Source organism: Cornus florida, unplaced genomic scaffold (assembly GCF_030987335.1).
Source record: "Cornus florida cultivar Cherokee Brave unplaced genomic scaffold, ASM3098733v1 CherokeeBrave_3.0.0_Hap2_Chr09, whole genome shotgun sequence".
Taxonomy (NCBI): domain Eukaryota; kingdom Viridiplantae; phylum Streptophyta; class Magnoliopsida; order Cornales; family Cornaceae; genus Cornus; species Cornus florida.
The window spans coordinates 36838585-36855852 of record NW_026775579.1 but is presented as its reverse complement, the minus strand read 5'-3'; the positions used below and the strand labels follow the sequence as shown (position 1 = coordinate 36855852).

Below are 17268 nucleotides of genomic sequence, written 5' to 3'. Positions count from 1 at the left end.
TGTAAAGTCCAAGCAAGGGTGCTTAGGACAGGAGGAGTGCTTGTTAGCACTGTGTTGAGCTAGTGTACATGTCTATAGAGGATGTGAAAACTAGTGTTTCAACTTGTACAAGGGTGTGTGCTCAGAGTGTGAGATAGCTAAGTGTGTAACTACTTGTATACAACTAGTGGAGCTTATATTGTCTAAGGCCAAGAACCAAGGTTTTTCCCTATTGAGAGGGTTTTCCTTATAAACCTTGTGTTAGTTGTATTTAATCTCAATTGTGAACATTGATGTGTTGAAGAAGGATTTAAAATTGACCAATTCATCCCCCCTTTTGGTCCAACAATTGGTATTAGAGTTTTAGTCTGTATATTAAGGTTTTAACAGGCTTGCAGTTGATCCTTGCAATGGAAGAAAGTTAAGTCACCAATAAGGCACCAGGGGTTTGATGGTTCTAACCATGATTCTTGGAAGACTAGGATGAAAGCCTTTCTAATGTCTCAATCCTATGATGTTTGGCATGCCATTGTGTTTGGCATTGTTGTTCTCAATCCAATTAATCCCTCTATAGATATATGACAGGGCTACTTTGGCTAATGATGAAAGGGAAAAACATGCCCTTTTTTGTGCTCTTAAACAACATGAGTTCACAAGGATTAAAAATTGCAAGATAACTAAAGAAATGTGGGATTCTCTTAAGGCTACTCATGAAGGGATCAATGTAATTAAAGAGAATAAGACAGCTTCTAAAAGTTGAATATGAAAATTGTAAAATGGAGGAGAGAGAAGCTATAACAGTTTACTTATCCAGGATCAATGAGATAGTTAACAACATAAAGGCTTTTATCTCTGACTGAGATGTTGCTCCTGAAAAAGATAAACCAGATGAAGGTCAAGAGGATGAGTGTCTGTTCATGGCTATTCTTGAAACCTCTCAAGATCAAGGTGAAGTGGAAGAAGATAGTGACATTGAAGTTGATGAAATTCTTGAAGAATGTGAAAGATTAGTTGTTAAGTGTGATCAACAGATCGAAGTTTTAAATCAAGAAGCTTGACTCAGAGCTGCAGAAGTCCAAACAATTGCTTTCAAAGCACTTCAGGCTAAAACTATCAACACTGTGTTCAATCTCCTTGACTGTGTTTAGTCTTGTACGATTTTAAAACTTCTTTTTACCTATTATAAGGACTCTGTAGTATATATATAACACGTCTATCTCTAACCCTAGAAGAGATTGATTGCTTTAATTGGAAAAATAAAGTTTTCATCTTTTGTATGAATATTGAAGTTTTTTTTTAGATATTTTTCAAAGAAATCTGATTGTGTATTTTTTTAGAGCAAACACTTGAAATTACTGGTTGATTAAAACAACAAATTTTCTATTAACCTTCAGAAAATTCAGATTTAAAGGAACAGGAGGTTTTGATCACACTACGAGGGGATCAAGGCATTCGTGGAGTGCTTGTTGATCTACTAACTATCCTTTTACATGGATTAAGGAAGTAGGTCTGAAGTCAAGTGTTGTTGAATGGGGGAGTTGCAAAGCCAAATGTGTTCAACTATTATTCTTGGTAGATGAAAGGATGTGAGACTGAGTCAAAGCCCATTATATTTTGCTTCGACACTAGTGGATCGTTTCGCTGGAGATGGCAGAAGTCTCTAAGATTTTTTTTCGTCGATTAATTAATTTTCACCAATCATGATTTCCTAACTAAAAACACGGTGTCATCTCTCAAACTGTACCCTACTTGTTTTACTATATTGTTTTTATTTTTGTAGTTGTGGATGTTTAATTGGTAATATTTGTGGGTGTTATCTCTCAAACTCTACTCTACTTGTTTTACTATAGTGATTTTATTTTTGTAACTGTGGATGTTTAATTGGTAATATTTGTGGGTAATTAATCACTAATCACAAAAATTGGGCAAATTGACCAATTCACTCCCTTTAGATTATTAGAGTGTGATTCACAACTTACTGAACATAATAGCTTCCGTACCACACTACTCACAGTTAAAAAATTAGAAGTGTCATTTAATTTAAGACTAGTGAGAAAGAGAAAGGAAGTGCAAATATGGTGTTCCTTGTGGCATTGTTTCACATTAGCGCTACCATTTATGAGAGCACATTCCAATAGGACGTGTCCAATAACAAGATCAAATCTATTGATCTTCATTAAACACACCAATAAAAGATATATATATATATATATATATATATATATATATATATATATATATTTACCCATATGTACAATATTATGACGTCACAACTCCCTTCTAATACAATCACTGAACCCTAATTTGATTCTTATTCTTACCTGTTTGCTGGTTGAACTTATTTTTATAACTATAGGACGAAGTAGTCATAATATTGTTCAAGATATGCTCATCAGTTGAGAAATTATAGCTTGAGAGTTTTTTTGAAACTCTTTGGTTGCTTGGTTTCCTTCTTCTGATTCTCACTTACTTTTGTTGGCTGTTCAAACTCTAAAAGCTTCGTTATAACCTTATCTGAAAGCTTCATTATAAAGAGAGAGCATTAAGAATTTAAGGATACGTTGATAAATATTAATAAGAGAGGCACAATTTTTCTTCTTCTGTAATAATATTATAAGGACCAAGTAGAGTGTACATCTAAAAATCTATAGGCTCCATTTGGTTAGGTGGAAACACCTAAAAAAGAAAGGAAATATAAAATTTTTAATTTTTTTTAGAGTTTGAATAGATAGAAAGAGAAAACTAATGAAAAAGTTTGTTTCCATACTCGTCTGTTTTCTTTCAAAACTTTTCATGCACAGAACACAGGAAAATAATTTTTTCACTTGAAATGTTTGCCTTTTTATTTGACATTCTTATTTTACCCATTAACTTAATCGTGAAAAACAATTTTTTCGTTTATTTTTGTACTGGATTTCTAAGATGCATGTTCTCCACAAAACAACTTTTTCTTTATTTATTTATTTATTTATTTTTATTTTCACCTTTCTTTGTTTTTCCAAAAGTTCATATATAACCCACAACAACAAAATACAATCAAATCTCCCTAAAAAAAATATATATATAGTATTACCATCAATACATCTCTATATTTTTTTTAAGTTTCATTTCTCATACATTAATAATTAGTTCTACTTCTGCCTCAGAAAATATTATGAAGTCTTATTTTAAATATAAATAAATTATAAATAATTATATTATTAAATTTAATAATCCATTATTTTACTATTTCCTTGCTAAAAATATGCATCAACAAATACAAATTCATTTATTTATTAGTATTTAAAATGATAAGGGTAAATTTGGTATCTTCAATCGATTTTTTTTCACTTTCATGCCATCCAAAATAATAAATTAATATTTTTCTACAATTTTCTTGAATAAATTTTCATTCTAACCAAATGCATGTTAGAAAATAATTTTTTTTCCATTCACTTCACTTTTCTTTCGTTTTTCATTTTTTTTTCTTACTTATTTCCATCTAACCAAACAGAGCCTTAATCAAAAGTTCTCAAGTTACTACATATTTTCCACTAAAATGTTTGTAGTGTAGCATAATATATGCATTTAATCGTCTCTAATGTATATATACTAGTCAACCATATATAGTAGTTTACTATGGCTTGGAAAAAAACCTTTGTCGAAATGGGCACTTGTCAGCAGGATTGAGCAGCGATTTGTGACAAAAACATTCGGGCCAAGGATTCGCGTAAAAAGACTCTTGTGGTAGACAATTGTGAGGCTCATTGGAAGTGGCATTGTGCATCATACGCCAAATGGCTTGTGTAAAATCAGCAGTTCCTTTTTCCCAAACATTTAAGATGCGTGCAAGCTCCTTTCTGTCAGGCCTAACTGTGGTCAAAAAGCGGTAGATACGATGGCCCAGGAGAGTATTGGCAAATTCACTAGGTCTATCGTATATTGGCATGAAAGGCAAGAGAATGCCGGCATTAAGAGAAATCAGATAATCAATAACAGGACCTGGTACGCCCTGTGCATCCACCGTGCTATGGTTCTCGAGGCGTGGGAACATGGTCCGAAAAGGTTTCATGAATCGCTCACCACCAAAGGCTTCCCCAGCTGTGAGGTATATCCTGGTAGAACTGTCAAATCCCATTGCACATAAGATAAGGCCAACCTGCAGAAAACAATGGCAGAATATCATAATCTAAAGAATGTCAATGATATTAACAATGATGGCTAGAAAAGATCAGTAATTTTTTATTAGAGCTGCTGATAGTAGTCATGGAATTGGACAGAAATCATAAAGAAACTTAGGGCCTGTTTGGTACGCATTTTGTTTTTGGTATTTTTGTTTTTGTCGGGTATTGTAGCAATGACCAAAAAACGCATTTGGTAAAAATTGTTTTGTTTTGGACAGTGTTCAAACGTTTCACGAATGGTGGCCAAAAGTCGAAACACCAATTTCATGTTTTTGTATGTTTCCGCACTGTAGCGTTTGGTATTGTAGCAATGGAAGTAAATTTTTAATTTTTTTTTTTCTTTTGTAAAACTCTTAAATTACATTTTAAAACTAACCATTATATTTTTCAAACTTGTAACACTTTTATACCAAATATATTTTCATGTTTTTGCTTCCAAAAATCTTGCAACAAATGAACGTTACGAAACATGCTTTCCAATTGTGGGCAACTTCCTTTGGCCCTTCCATATTTTTGTAAAAAAGTACTATAGGGATGAAAAGACTACCTCTTCTGGAGTTAATGGGCAATTTCCTTTGGCCCTTCCATCTTTCTTTTCTGTAAAGCTTCCATTTGGATATTTCTTCAGTGTTAAGCACCTGCATAAATTTCGCATCAAACATATAACTTCCTTAAATATTAGTGAGATCTTACTCTTTTACTTTAAATAAAAAAATAATTAAATGGAAATTAAATCCAAGAGCCATTAGATTTCTCATTAGTCTCAAAGAGTAAAACTAGGGGTGCCACTAAAAATTACTGCCAATCTTATACTAGTAGTAGCACAATTTAGTTGAGTCACATAGGCCTAACCTTTTTTGCAAAAATAGTAATTTATTCCTTTTAATGGAAAGTATAAGGAGCTGAAGTAGCACGATGATACGATAAGTCTTAAAAAAACAAGACAAGGACATGACAAAAAAACGACAGCAAAATAATTATATAATATATATTATAATATACACGTAAAAAAAACTAATTTTTGCTTCTTTTATAATACCATCGATTTAATCACTAAATTTAGGGCTTAGGGATGGATGGATGTTGTTTTTGTTTATAAGAACTTTAATTTATTTTTTTTATTAACACATGAAATCTTTTAATTTTAAAATTAACAATAGAATCCTACTTTTTTAAAACCATCCCACTGTGTCATGAAAGTGTCCAAAATGTGTCACTCTCATGTCCTAAGCAAATCCCTACCATGTCCAACAAAATTTTATTTTCAAACTCCAGGTCACTCAACACGTGTCTGGATCTGTTCCACACGTGTCTAAATCAAACTCATGCTTGACACTGCACGGCATCCAGAGGAATGTCCATACTTTCTATATACCAATTTACATCTTTATACAAATGACTCTTGCTAGAGAAAACAAAATTGACCCATTCATCCCATCCTCTGAACAAAACCATTTCAATTTGTTACGAAAATTAGAGAACTTACTCAGCAATATCCTGCTTCTCCATCCCAACATGAAGATCTATAACGATGAAGGGACCTTGTCGACGAAGTTTACGAAATGCACTGGTACACAATTCTAAAATGTGTTGCTTAAATGACAGGGCACCATAAATAACTTTACACCTCAACCTTTGGTATTTAGGGTAGTCATGTTGGGTTTAATTAACAAACAACAAGTATAAATCAATATTGATCATCAATTAAAGAGAGGGTTTGATCTCATACCTGATTAGAAAATTAAACTTGAGATACCTTTTTGAGAATTCTTTATCGCCCTTTGAGAGATCTGAAAAATAGAGTGCTTTACCCCCTTCTGAAAGTTGTGATACGATAGGACTGAATAAGGGTTTTAAAACCCCTATATATAACAACAATAAGGGGGGACGGCTTCTCTACAAACAAGCATATCTAAGTCTCCATTCCTATCATGGAAACTTAGATATCAATGGTTAGAATTAAATCACACCAAATAAGTTGGAAAATCACAATCCAACGGTATAAAAACCATACTCCCAATTAGACCACCAAATTGGAAAGTACAACCCAATCCATCAAGTATCAATAATCACATTGTAATCCTAATTTAGAAAACGTAATACATAGGATCATAAAATAATTTTATAATTTAAATATATATATATATAATTCCAACAATCTCCCACTTGGTCCATGCACTCTAAGTTTTATAAAATGACACTATGGATTGCAACACACTTTATAAAAGTCGAGTGGCCACTCATTTTTATTTAGAAAACACAATTATCGAAATTGATGGATTGAAACTTTAGAACACTCTCCTCCATAAATTTCCTCAATAGTGAATCATGAATGTGTAGACAAGTAATATATTAGTCTAAACAGTTCCATGGTCTCAAAACCAATTCCATCTAGGATTCAAGCAAATATATTGGTTTTACTGTATTTCATGAGATATGCAAACTGCATGTGGTCTAAACGCACACCTCACTATCTGTCCTGCTTCATACCATCGCGGTATGTCACCTGAATATATTACAGCAAACCGCCAACCTTCTGTTCAGTGTGAGGGTTTACCGATATGGAGCCAATCTCATATCTAGCCCAAGCTATGATCATAAAGCGTTAACACTCCCACAGGCAAACTTTAGTAGTTATGTTTGGATTTACCAATGTGGTGCCAATTTCACATCTAGCCCAAACAACTTCATGAGTGCAATACCACTCTCAGGCAACAAGAATAATACGTCCACATATCATATACAACAATGTAATAATAATAATGATGATGATGCATCATAACTTTATTTTCATGCAAACAACTGTCACCATCAGGTGTAAATAAACTGAAAGAAAACAACTGCACTGTAACATGATGTAATCGAGAAATCAGACATTATAACACAATGACTCTTGAATACCCATCCGAATCACGTGCTCTTTAAATATTTTTAGCTGAAGACCTTTAGTGAGAGGATCTGCAATCATCCTTGCATATTACGTTTGGTCAATTTTTCATTTTTCATATATTTTGTGATAGCTTCATTATCACAGAAAATTATCAAAGGCTTGTGTATGGAGTCTACAACCTTTAAATCCGCAATAAACTGTTTCAACCACATAGCACGTTTGGTCGCTTCATAACAACTGATCAACTCTGCATATATAGTTGAATCTGCGATAATAGATTGCTTAAAGTTTTTCCATAATACAGCTCTCTGAGCCAACATAAAAATATATCCAGAAGTGGATTTTCTACTACCCGAACAACTTGCATAGTCCGAATCAAAATAACCAACTATCTCCAAACAATCTGATTTCCTGTACACCAAGACAAACTCTTTTGTTCTCTGAAGATACCTCGAAACTTTTTTCACCGCCCTCCAATGAGCAATACCTGGATTTTGCTGAAATCTTCCAAGCATCCCAACAGCTGCAACATGAACTGCATCAGCATTACCCAACACCAATTTCTCCTCAGCCCTGGGTTTTCTCTTGGCTTCGAAGTCCCTGTGATGAACAAGAGATATGAATAGATGCACCCGTATCAATCCACCATGTATGATTAGGCACATTTACTAAGTTGGATTCAAAGATTACCATAGTAACTCTCATACCTACTTTGTTTTTCTTTAACCAATTTTTGTAGCTGTAGCAGTCTTTCCTTTGATGTCCTTTCTTTTTACAGAACCAACATTCATCATTCGCATTTGCATACTCAATGCCTTTTCCTTTGTTGTCCTGCTTTCCATTTTTCTGAATTGCCTGATTCCCTTTCTTGCCGCCTTTCCACTTGAAGTTATTCCTGCTTTTCCTGCTTATGGCAAGATGAGCTGACTCAAATTTAGCACCCTTGAGCCGCTCTTCCTCGGTCACACAAAATGCCAATAGCTGATTAATGTTCCATTTTATCTCTTGTGAATTATAATTTACCCTGAAAGCATCAAAAGATCTTGGCAGAGAATAAATCACCATGTGGACCAATAACTCATCATCAAATGTGATTCTCTGCTCTCTGAGACCATTAACCAGCTTGCATAACTTATAGATATGCTCCCACATTGAACCACTGCCATCATAACTGGTTGACATAAGTTGTGTCAAATAATAATACTGAAGTTGCTTCTTGGTACCCATGAATTGCTTCTTAAGTAAATTAAGAAGCGCCTTGGCAGTATCAAATACAGGAATACAGCCATGAATAGTCTCACCAATAGAAGCACGGATCAACCTGATGGTCATGGTATTAGCCTTAGTCCACTTAGCATGTAACAATTTTACTGCTTCAGAAGACTCTTCAGTGATTGCAGCGGGTTTCTCCTCATAAAGTACAAACTCATAGTCCAAGAAACCCAACATAATATCAACACTTGTCCTCCAAGTAGTATAGTTCGAACCATTCAATGGTTCAATCCCTGTGAGCTGTCTTTGAATAGCGGAAGCGTCCATAACTGTAATACATGTTATATCAAATAACATAAAAATGAACGTATAAATTAATATGTTACAACTTTATGGATTATTTCTTTAATTCGTGCTTGGGGTTTTAAGACGAATTTATAGGGTGTTTTATTATATGCAAAACTGTCCACTCTGCAGGAACATATAAAATGCCATCTAAAAAACACCTTTTGGCAGAATTTTAGATTTTATTTTATCCCAAACTTGTGATTAAATCACACATAGACCTATTTGATTATACTTGAATTGTTACTAAACACTTTCACTACCTTTTGGCAAGAGGGTTATTTAGTTATAATCCAAGCACTCTCAAATATTCTACTCACTTATCCCACACTAAGACATTGATCACCTTTTGGCAGAACAAATACCCTCATGTAGGTAAGTGCACTATGAGACCTCAATAAAACCAATGCTTTAAAATTTCAAAAATAATAACCTCTATGAGCATGTCACTTTTTAGCAGGTATCATTCACTTTGACTATTAATTTTGAAACGATCACTTTACCGGTCTTCATAAACCCCCATGAAAGACCTTATATTTAGAAGTTCCATTTAAAATTATATATATAGCACACCCATGAGGTCATGCAATTTCATCACCATTATATGGAATTCTATCAATAAGTCAGTGAGCAATTTAATAAATAATATATGAAATTACTACCTCATATATATAGAATAATTTAAAGAAATAATTAAATATTATCACTCTATACTATACATTATTACAATCAAATTTATTGATTTTGTTTACGATTCGGTGTGCACACAGTATAGCAATATATAAAGAAAACAATATATATATATATATATATATGTATATATATATAAAGCATTTGTCCCTTTTATAACATGGAATCACCATTGACTTTTCAAATCTAAATTGTAAAGGGATTTTTACATATAAATGGAGTTAGGGAGCCATATTTACTCATAGATGAATTCAAAGTCTTATATTTTCACAAAAATGAGTTTGACCTAAATGATGACATGGCACATGAAGTTTTACTGTTTAAAATTTTTGTTACCTAAAATGCCCTTCTCCCTATTCCAATGCATTTACCTTATCACCCTTGTTTAGAAAACATGGTACCTGGAGGCCAAAAAGTGGTACTTTCAGTTCAAAAACGTGGTACCTTTAGAACAAAAGTGGTACCTTCGTAAAAGGGACTTGTTTTTGCAATTGAAAATGACATTAAACCCCATACCACTAATTAAGTTGCACATTACATCCATAAATAGCTCCATTAGCGCCATGAATAACACAAAATATTCTCCAAACTAGCTAAGCGAGTGTTTAGAAAACATGGTACCTGAAGGCCAAAAAGTGGTACCTTCAGTTCAAAAACGTGGTACCTTTAGAACAAAAGTGGTACCTTCGTAAAAGAAACTTATTTTTGTAATTGAAAATGGTATTAAAGCCCACACCGTTAATTAAGTAGCACATTAGATCCATAAACTTCTGTTGAAAAATTTATAAACCTTCTTATTAAATAGAAGAGCCTAACATGTATTTATTAAATAGAACAACCAAAATTCATTACTTTTCATTAAATCAAAACCATCAAAGGAAGTACCATGTCTACAAAATACTTTAAGTCACCACGAATGTCAAAAAAGTTATCATCCAACCAATCTAATAAAGTCAACAAAAAATAAAAAACTAAATCACTAAATTTAAAGGAAGCAATCATCTTTTGCAAAATAAAAACACAATTATTAAGTTTGAACATTTATTAGCCCCCACTCGTCCATACAAAGTCTTGATTGTAATATTAGCCCCCACTCATCCATACAAAGTCTTGATAGCAAGAATCGATTCTCCAATCACACTGTCAAAAAAAAAAAAAAAAAAGGTTACTACATTTAATTGTATCACATTAACAAAAAAATTAACCAACCTTAAAGAAGTAAGCGAAACAGAAAAGGTGAAGGAGAGGAACTGAAAACGTGGACAAATTTTCAAACTCTTAAACAAAATGAAAAAATATAATTAAATGCATAAGATGAGGCATTCCAGAATTTCTAGACTGGGGCATTCCAAAATTTCAATAACACATTAGTATAATTATAATTGTATGTAAAGAAAAATATAATTCTAGACTGGGGCATTCCAGAATCTCAATAACACATTAATCTCTTTAAGTTATAATGTATAAGATGTATGTTTGAATTCATGATAATCATTTTATTCTTATCATACAATTAATATATATATATATATATATATAAGTAGCATCCTACAATTAATTAGGACCCAGATCTATATCAAAATTCTAAATGACCTTCATGTATAAGAGGTCTAGAGACCAAATTGTTTCCCTATTATCATTGAAAAATTCTAAAGATTTAATTATGACCCAGATCCATATCAAACATGATCTTTGGATACCATAATTTTTTTAACAATTGCATTATTAAAATAGTTATTCAAAAGTCCCAAACAGCCTTGCCGATTAAAATGGTGCGAAAAAAAAAAAAATCTACCATACCAACTATTTAGATGTAGTATATGATAATTAAGAAATATTTGTGTTATTTATGGCGCTAATGGAGCTGTTTGTGGATCTAATGTGCAACTTAATTAGCAGTGTGGGGTTTAATACAATTTTCAATTGCAAAAATAAGTTCCTTTTACGAAGATACCACTTTTGTTCTAAAGGTATCACGTTTTTGAACTAAAGGTACCACTTTTTGGCCTCCAGGTACCATGTTTTCTAAATACTCGCTTAGCTAGCTTGGAGAATATTTTGTGTTATTCATGGCGCTAATGGAGCTGTTTATGGATGTAATGTGCAACTTAATTAGCGGTGTGGGGTTTAATGCCATTTTTAATTGCAAAAATAAGTCCCTTTTACGAAGGTACCACTTTTGTTCTAAAGATACCACGTTTTTGAACTAAAGGTACCACTTTTTGACCTCCAGGTACCATGTTTTCTAAACAAGGATAATAAGGTAAATGCATTGGAATAGGGAGAAGGGCATTTTAGGTAACAAAAATTTTAAACAGTAAAACTTCATGTACCATGTCATCATTTAGGTCAAACTCATTTTTGTGAAAATATAAGACTTTGACTTCATCCATGAGTAAATATGGCTCACTAACTTCATTTATATGTAAAAATCCCAATTGTAAATCACGTAGTCAAACTAAAGGTGCTCAAATCCAAACTTTAAGTGCTCAAATCAGAATACAAAATTGATAATAAATTGGTAACAAAATATCTCTCGCTCGGCGTGCATGAATACCAACAGCATTCAATTGATTCATGTATATAAAAATATAAAACTTATTGATGCTTAAAAGAAATCAAAACAAAAGTTCTCCATGTTTATATACTATTTTATATATGTGTGAAATATATGCCTGGAAACCAACATCGATTTGCAATCATGGTACTTTAGTTTAAAAAAGACAACAATAATTAGATATATATATATATAAATCCATATTTGTGCATGCAAACAGAAATTACACAATTTCCATTGGGGCGCAAATAACAGTGCTTACATTGGAGACTGATTAACCACGACAGTTGACACAATCAATGAAGAAATCAGTACCCAATCATGAATCGATGTATTTCAGAATAAAAGAATAATGAATCCAAAACTGCGATTCAAATATGATATATATATTTTTTCTTTTGTATATATTAGATCTGAAATCAATTTTTATTAATTTTGATTTTTACAAACCCTAACTAAGTTCTGATACTAATTGTTGGGTTTAATTAACAAATAACAAGTAGAAATCAATATTGATCATCAATTAAAGAGAGGGTTTGATCTCATACCTGATTAGAAAATTAAACTTGAGATACCTTTTTGAGAATTCTTTATCGCCCTTAGAGATATCTCAAAAATAAAGCGTTTTACCCCCTTCTGAAAGTTGTGATACGATAGGACTGAATAAGGGTTTTAAAACCCCTATATATAATAACAACAGGGGGGGACAACTTCTCTATAAACAAACATATTTAAGTCTCCCTTCCTATCATCGAAACTTAGATATCAATGGTTAGAATTAAATCACACCAAATAAGTTGGAAAACCACAATCCAACGGTATAAAAACCATACTCCCAATTAGACCACCAAATTGAAAAGTACAACCCAATCCATCAAGTATCAATAATCACATTACAATCCTAATTTAGAAAACGTAATACATAGGACCATAAAATAATTTTATAATTTAAATATATATATAAAATTCCAACAAGTCAATCTCTCCTACCAAGCTATGTGAAAATGGAGTGAGATAGATAGCACCATGTTCTTTAATCTTCTCCAAAGCAACCGTTGTATACCAACTGACTGGAGCATCTCTTGGAGGGTGTAGCTGAGTAAATACGAATTAAAAATAAAAATCGTGAAGAAATGAAAAGAAACTTCCCTAATTTCAATAGATTATAAGTAAACAAATGCAATTAAGAATGATGTTATTGTACCTGATAAGCTTTAATCTTCACTATCTCAGGTATTCTTCTCACGATCCGTACATCAGACCACAATGAGTCGATAAATATCTCAACATCATATATACCTTCGAAGCCACTAAGCATAAGCATAAAGATTATAAGTTGTACATACCATATAATAAGGTTGAATTACAATCTTCAATATACAGCTAAAAATCAATTAATCTACTATATTGGAGACAATTTCTTTTCTAAAAATCATGAGAGATTGAAATCTTCATAATGGCAGCTCAGAAGCCTCAGATCATATATCAACACAGTGCTACAAATTTGCAGAGAACTAACACAAAACCTCATTTGAACAACCAAAAAGGGAACAAACAAAACTAACATGGAATGAAATATTTAAAAATGAATTATAATAAATATTTATTAGAAGTGATATGGTGTATATTAGAATAAAGTGAAAAAAGAGAATTGGCTAAAGGCAAATAAGAAAGAATCACAATAACAAATAACATAACCAAATAGATTCAAACAAACCCTAAATGCTCTCAAATGATAATCATATTTTCAACAAATATATGACGACTTCATGCCCCTAGATAAAAAGTAAGTCCACCATCAAAGGAACAAGCCCTTTAATCTTACCAGTTCGCTGCTGTAGTATTATGAATATCGCCAGTCAATAGTAACATGAAAATGACTTTTTACTGTGGAATGAGCCATTGAATCATTCTAATAATTTACTACTATAACTTGAAAGTTTTCCTAGAAACAATAAACATTACTAATCAACATTCAGCAAGAATAGGACTCAAAACAAAGAAACCAATAGAAACAAATCCCCATACCAAAACGAATTAGACCATTTTTATAGCCCTCCAGAAGTCTGGTCTGAAAATGACATTGCTCCACCACTAATAGAAACGCGTGGGTCCACCACCCACTTAAGTCATGTGGGCCGGTCAACCAGGAGCCTTGGGCCACCCGGTAAGGCCAAGAACATGGCCCAAATCGGCAAAGGGTTGGCCCATATCCACTCGAGGGCCTAGCCCATATTGGTCAATCAAATTCAATTCGTGGGAGGAGTCCTTTGCTACGGTATTCATATGTAAACTTTGTATAAGCGTACAAGAAATCCAACACTATATGGTAGAACTCGGTGAACAAGCAATGCGAGTCCTAGTCTCATTCAACCTTTGTAAATCATTATAAATTGAAGCAATTTTTTAAAACTATTGTCTTTTACACATCATATTTTGAGCGTATTGCAAGGTTCTTTGACTTTCCAAGTCGATTGAATTTTTGCACATACACTCCCTTTCATTGAGGGAGCAGCTGGTTTGGGAATGCAAAGTTCACAACCCTAATAAAGATATGACTCCAGATTTAAAGATTCGATTGTCATAGAAAAGAAAGGAAGCAATAAAGCATTCCAAAGAAAAACCGCCCTTTTTTTCCTTGGCAAAACTGGGGGACTCAAAACGGGCACACCCTCTCGGGTCGGCAATGCAACTTGTTGAAAAAAAAATCGTATCTTGAGGAATGGTCAATGTTCTAATGCCTAAGATGAGAAAGCCCAATCAATGAAGGGATGACCTCAGTGATTATAGCATATCCAGTCCTGCAACCCAAGAAGAAATATAAACAGGCATATGGATGCAGCATGAGATTAGGCAGGCAATCCTAAAAAAAAAAAAATCATCAAACTACTCAAACCAACAAATGCAGCATGAGATTAGGCAGGCAATCCTAAAAAAAAAAATAGTAACACATTTAGAATTCAAGTGCATAAATGTTGGAAAAGGTACCCATCATCATTCCAAGAGGAGTTCACATCCAACTCGGGAAGCACATCAGCAATCTGGACCGTGACAGAAATACTTCTTATTTATATATCAAAACCATTTAAAACATGTAGCATCAAATATAAATAAACAAAACAAATAAAGATGCTTGCTAAAAAGTATAACCGACTTTAGTTCATTAGTACATCAATGTGGAATTTTCATAATTTCATCTTCACATATATGAAGCAAAATACTAACTACAAGAAAGCAGGCTCGACTTTAGATTACAGTAGTTTATGAGAAGGAAAAAAGAATCATTGATATATAAGCATTAGCTATGAGAAGCATTAGCTATGAGATGGAAAACTTGACTTCAAATAATGCTGCAAAACAAATGCATTACAAGAAGGAGAACTTGACATTCGACGGTATTAAGCCCTCAACCTGCCATAGGCGGGCAAAAGCCCAGCCCTTGACACCCCGGTTATTATAAATAAAAATAAAAACCTGCCATAGGCAGGTGACATCGAAGCAGGTGTAAATACAATGAAAGTACGAAGAGGTGGGAGCGACAATGAGAGTTCAAAAGCTTTTCCAAATATTTTCTTCAATTATTATTCATCTTCAAGTTCTAATCCCTTTTTTAAAACAGTAAAGCCCTTTTATAGGATTACGAAAACTATAATGTTATGTTTGGGAGCATCGAATCAATGCCTTGGATTTGGGATTGGAGGAAGTTTAGTTAAAAAATTGCACTAAATTTTCTCCAATCCCAAATCCAAGGCGATGATTCGGTGACACCAAACTTGGCATAAAAGAATTCATAAATACCTTCGAAACAAATTTTACCTAGCATGTAGTAGGCTAAAATTAATGAATATCTATAATAAGTTTAATTACACATCCTCATAAAAATCACAACAATATCTTTTAAAAAATCCAAAAAAACCTAATAATTTAAGATATATCAATCTTGTGACTCTTATATCAACTATAGTGCATCAAATATGTTGGCTATAGTTTCAACCAACTAAATAATTTCTAAGTGAAGAGAGGAGAGAAACAAATATTGTATTGAATTGAATTCTTTGTTGTGTTCATATCTTAACAACAAATACATTACCCTATATATACTATTCTCCCATAGACCTTTGAACTTTTCAAGACAATCTCAACCACACACATGATACATGCACACACTTGATACATGTATCCACTTGATACATGTACAATAATAGATGCATGAATGAACATATATATGAATGAACATGGCATTAATTATTTTTAACACACCCCCCTTAATGCCATGTTATGACACCCAACAATTCTCTAAAGTATTCAAACTTATTTTTTGGAAGTGCTTTGGTAAAAATGTCCGCAACTTGGTCTTCTGTCTTACAATACTTGAGTTGAATCTCTTCATTCTCTACGGCTTCTCTAATGAAGTGATGCTTGATTGCAATGTGTCTTGTGCGACTATGGAAAATAGGATTCTTTGTCATAGCAATTGCGGATTTGTTGTCACATAAAATTGGAGTAGCTTCCCTTTGCTTCTCACCAACATCTTCAAAAATTCTCCTTAGCCATATTGCTTGTGACGCTGCCATTGATGCTGAAATATACTCAGCCTCGGCAGAAGATTGCGCAACCGTTTCTTGCTTTTTAGATGCCCATGAAAATACACCCGAACCAAGAGAGAATGTATAACCGGAAGTACTTCTCATATCATCAACAAATCCGGCCCAATCACTATCACAAAAACCAAACAACTTTGCATCAACATTTTTCTCATACAAGATACCAAAATCAAGTATACCTTGTATATATCTCAATACCCTCTTTGCAGCCCCAACATGAATTTGACTTGGATTGTGCATAAACCGAGATAATAAGCTTGTAGCATACATGATGTCGGGTCTTGAAGATGTCAAATATAATAGACTTCCAACCAAGCTTCTATAGAGAGATGCATCTGCTTCTTTACTTCCATCTTCTTTCATCAATTTTTCATTCACAACCAAGGGAGTGCAAACGGATTTGCAATTCAACATTTTGAATTTTTCAAGAAGAGTTTTTGCATACTTCTTTTGACAAATAAAAACTCCTCATTCTTTTTGATAAATTTCAATGCCCAAGAAGTAATGCAACAAACCCAAACCACTCATTTCATATTTTTTTATCATCTCTCTTTTAAAATCATCAATCATTTTTTCATCACTTCCGGTAAATACCAAATCATCAACATAAAGAGAAACAATAAGAATCCCAGTTTTACCTTGTGTCTTGTAGTACAAGGTTGGCTCACTTTTGCTCCTTTGAAAGCCTTTTTTGATGAAGTAAGAATCAATCTCACTATACCATGCCCGGGGTGCTTGTTTTAGGCCATACAAAGCCTTCTTTAATTTGTAAACTTTCTCTTCTTCTCCTTTTGCAACAAAGCCTTGAGGTTGTTCTACATAGACATC

General features: G+C 33.1%; 1 protein-coding gene across 1 annotated transcript; it reads right to left on the bottom strand.

The window, feature by feature from the left end:
• Positions 1–785: 785 nt before the first annotated feature.
• LOC132272487 (O-fucosyltransferase 1-like) lies at positions 786–16854 on the bottom strand. The gene is made up of 8 exons (XM_059773629.1): positions 16208–16854; positions 14825–14896; positions 13041–13146; positions 12805–12931; positions 5629–5785; positions 4690–4780; positions 3615–4117; positions 786–849 (listed from the first exon to the last, which is right to left on the bottom strand). Exons 1-8 carry the CDS (start codon positions 16852–16854, stop codon positions 786–788), a joined length of 1767 nt encoding a protein of 588 aa, XP_059629612.1.
• Positions 16855–17268: the final 414 nt, after the last annotated feature.

What these genes read in the sequence shown, in the direction of transcription:
- LOC132272487 (XM_059773629.1), bottom strand. Translation starts at nt 16,854, where the DNA reads ATGTTGAATTGCAAATCCGTTTGCACTCCCTTGGTTGTGAATGAAAAA. An exon ending in TCCTCTTGGAATGATGATGG is followed by an intron (nt 13,147 to 14,824) that starts GTACCTTTTCCA and finishes GCTTATGCTTAG; the next exon opens with TGGCTTCGAAGGTATATATG. An exon ending in GAGAAGCAGGATATTGCTGA is followed by an intron (nt 4,781 to 5,628) that starts GTAAGTTCTCTA and finishes AAATTTATGCAG; the next exon opens with GTGCTTAACACTGAAGAAAT.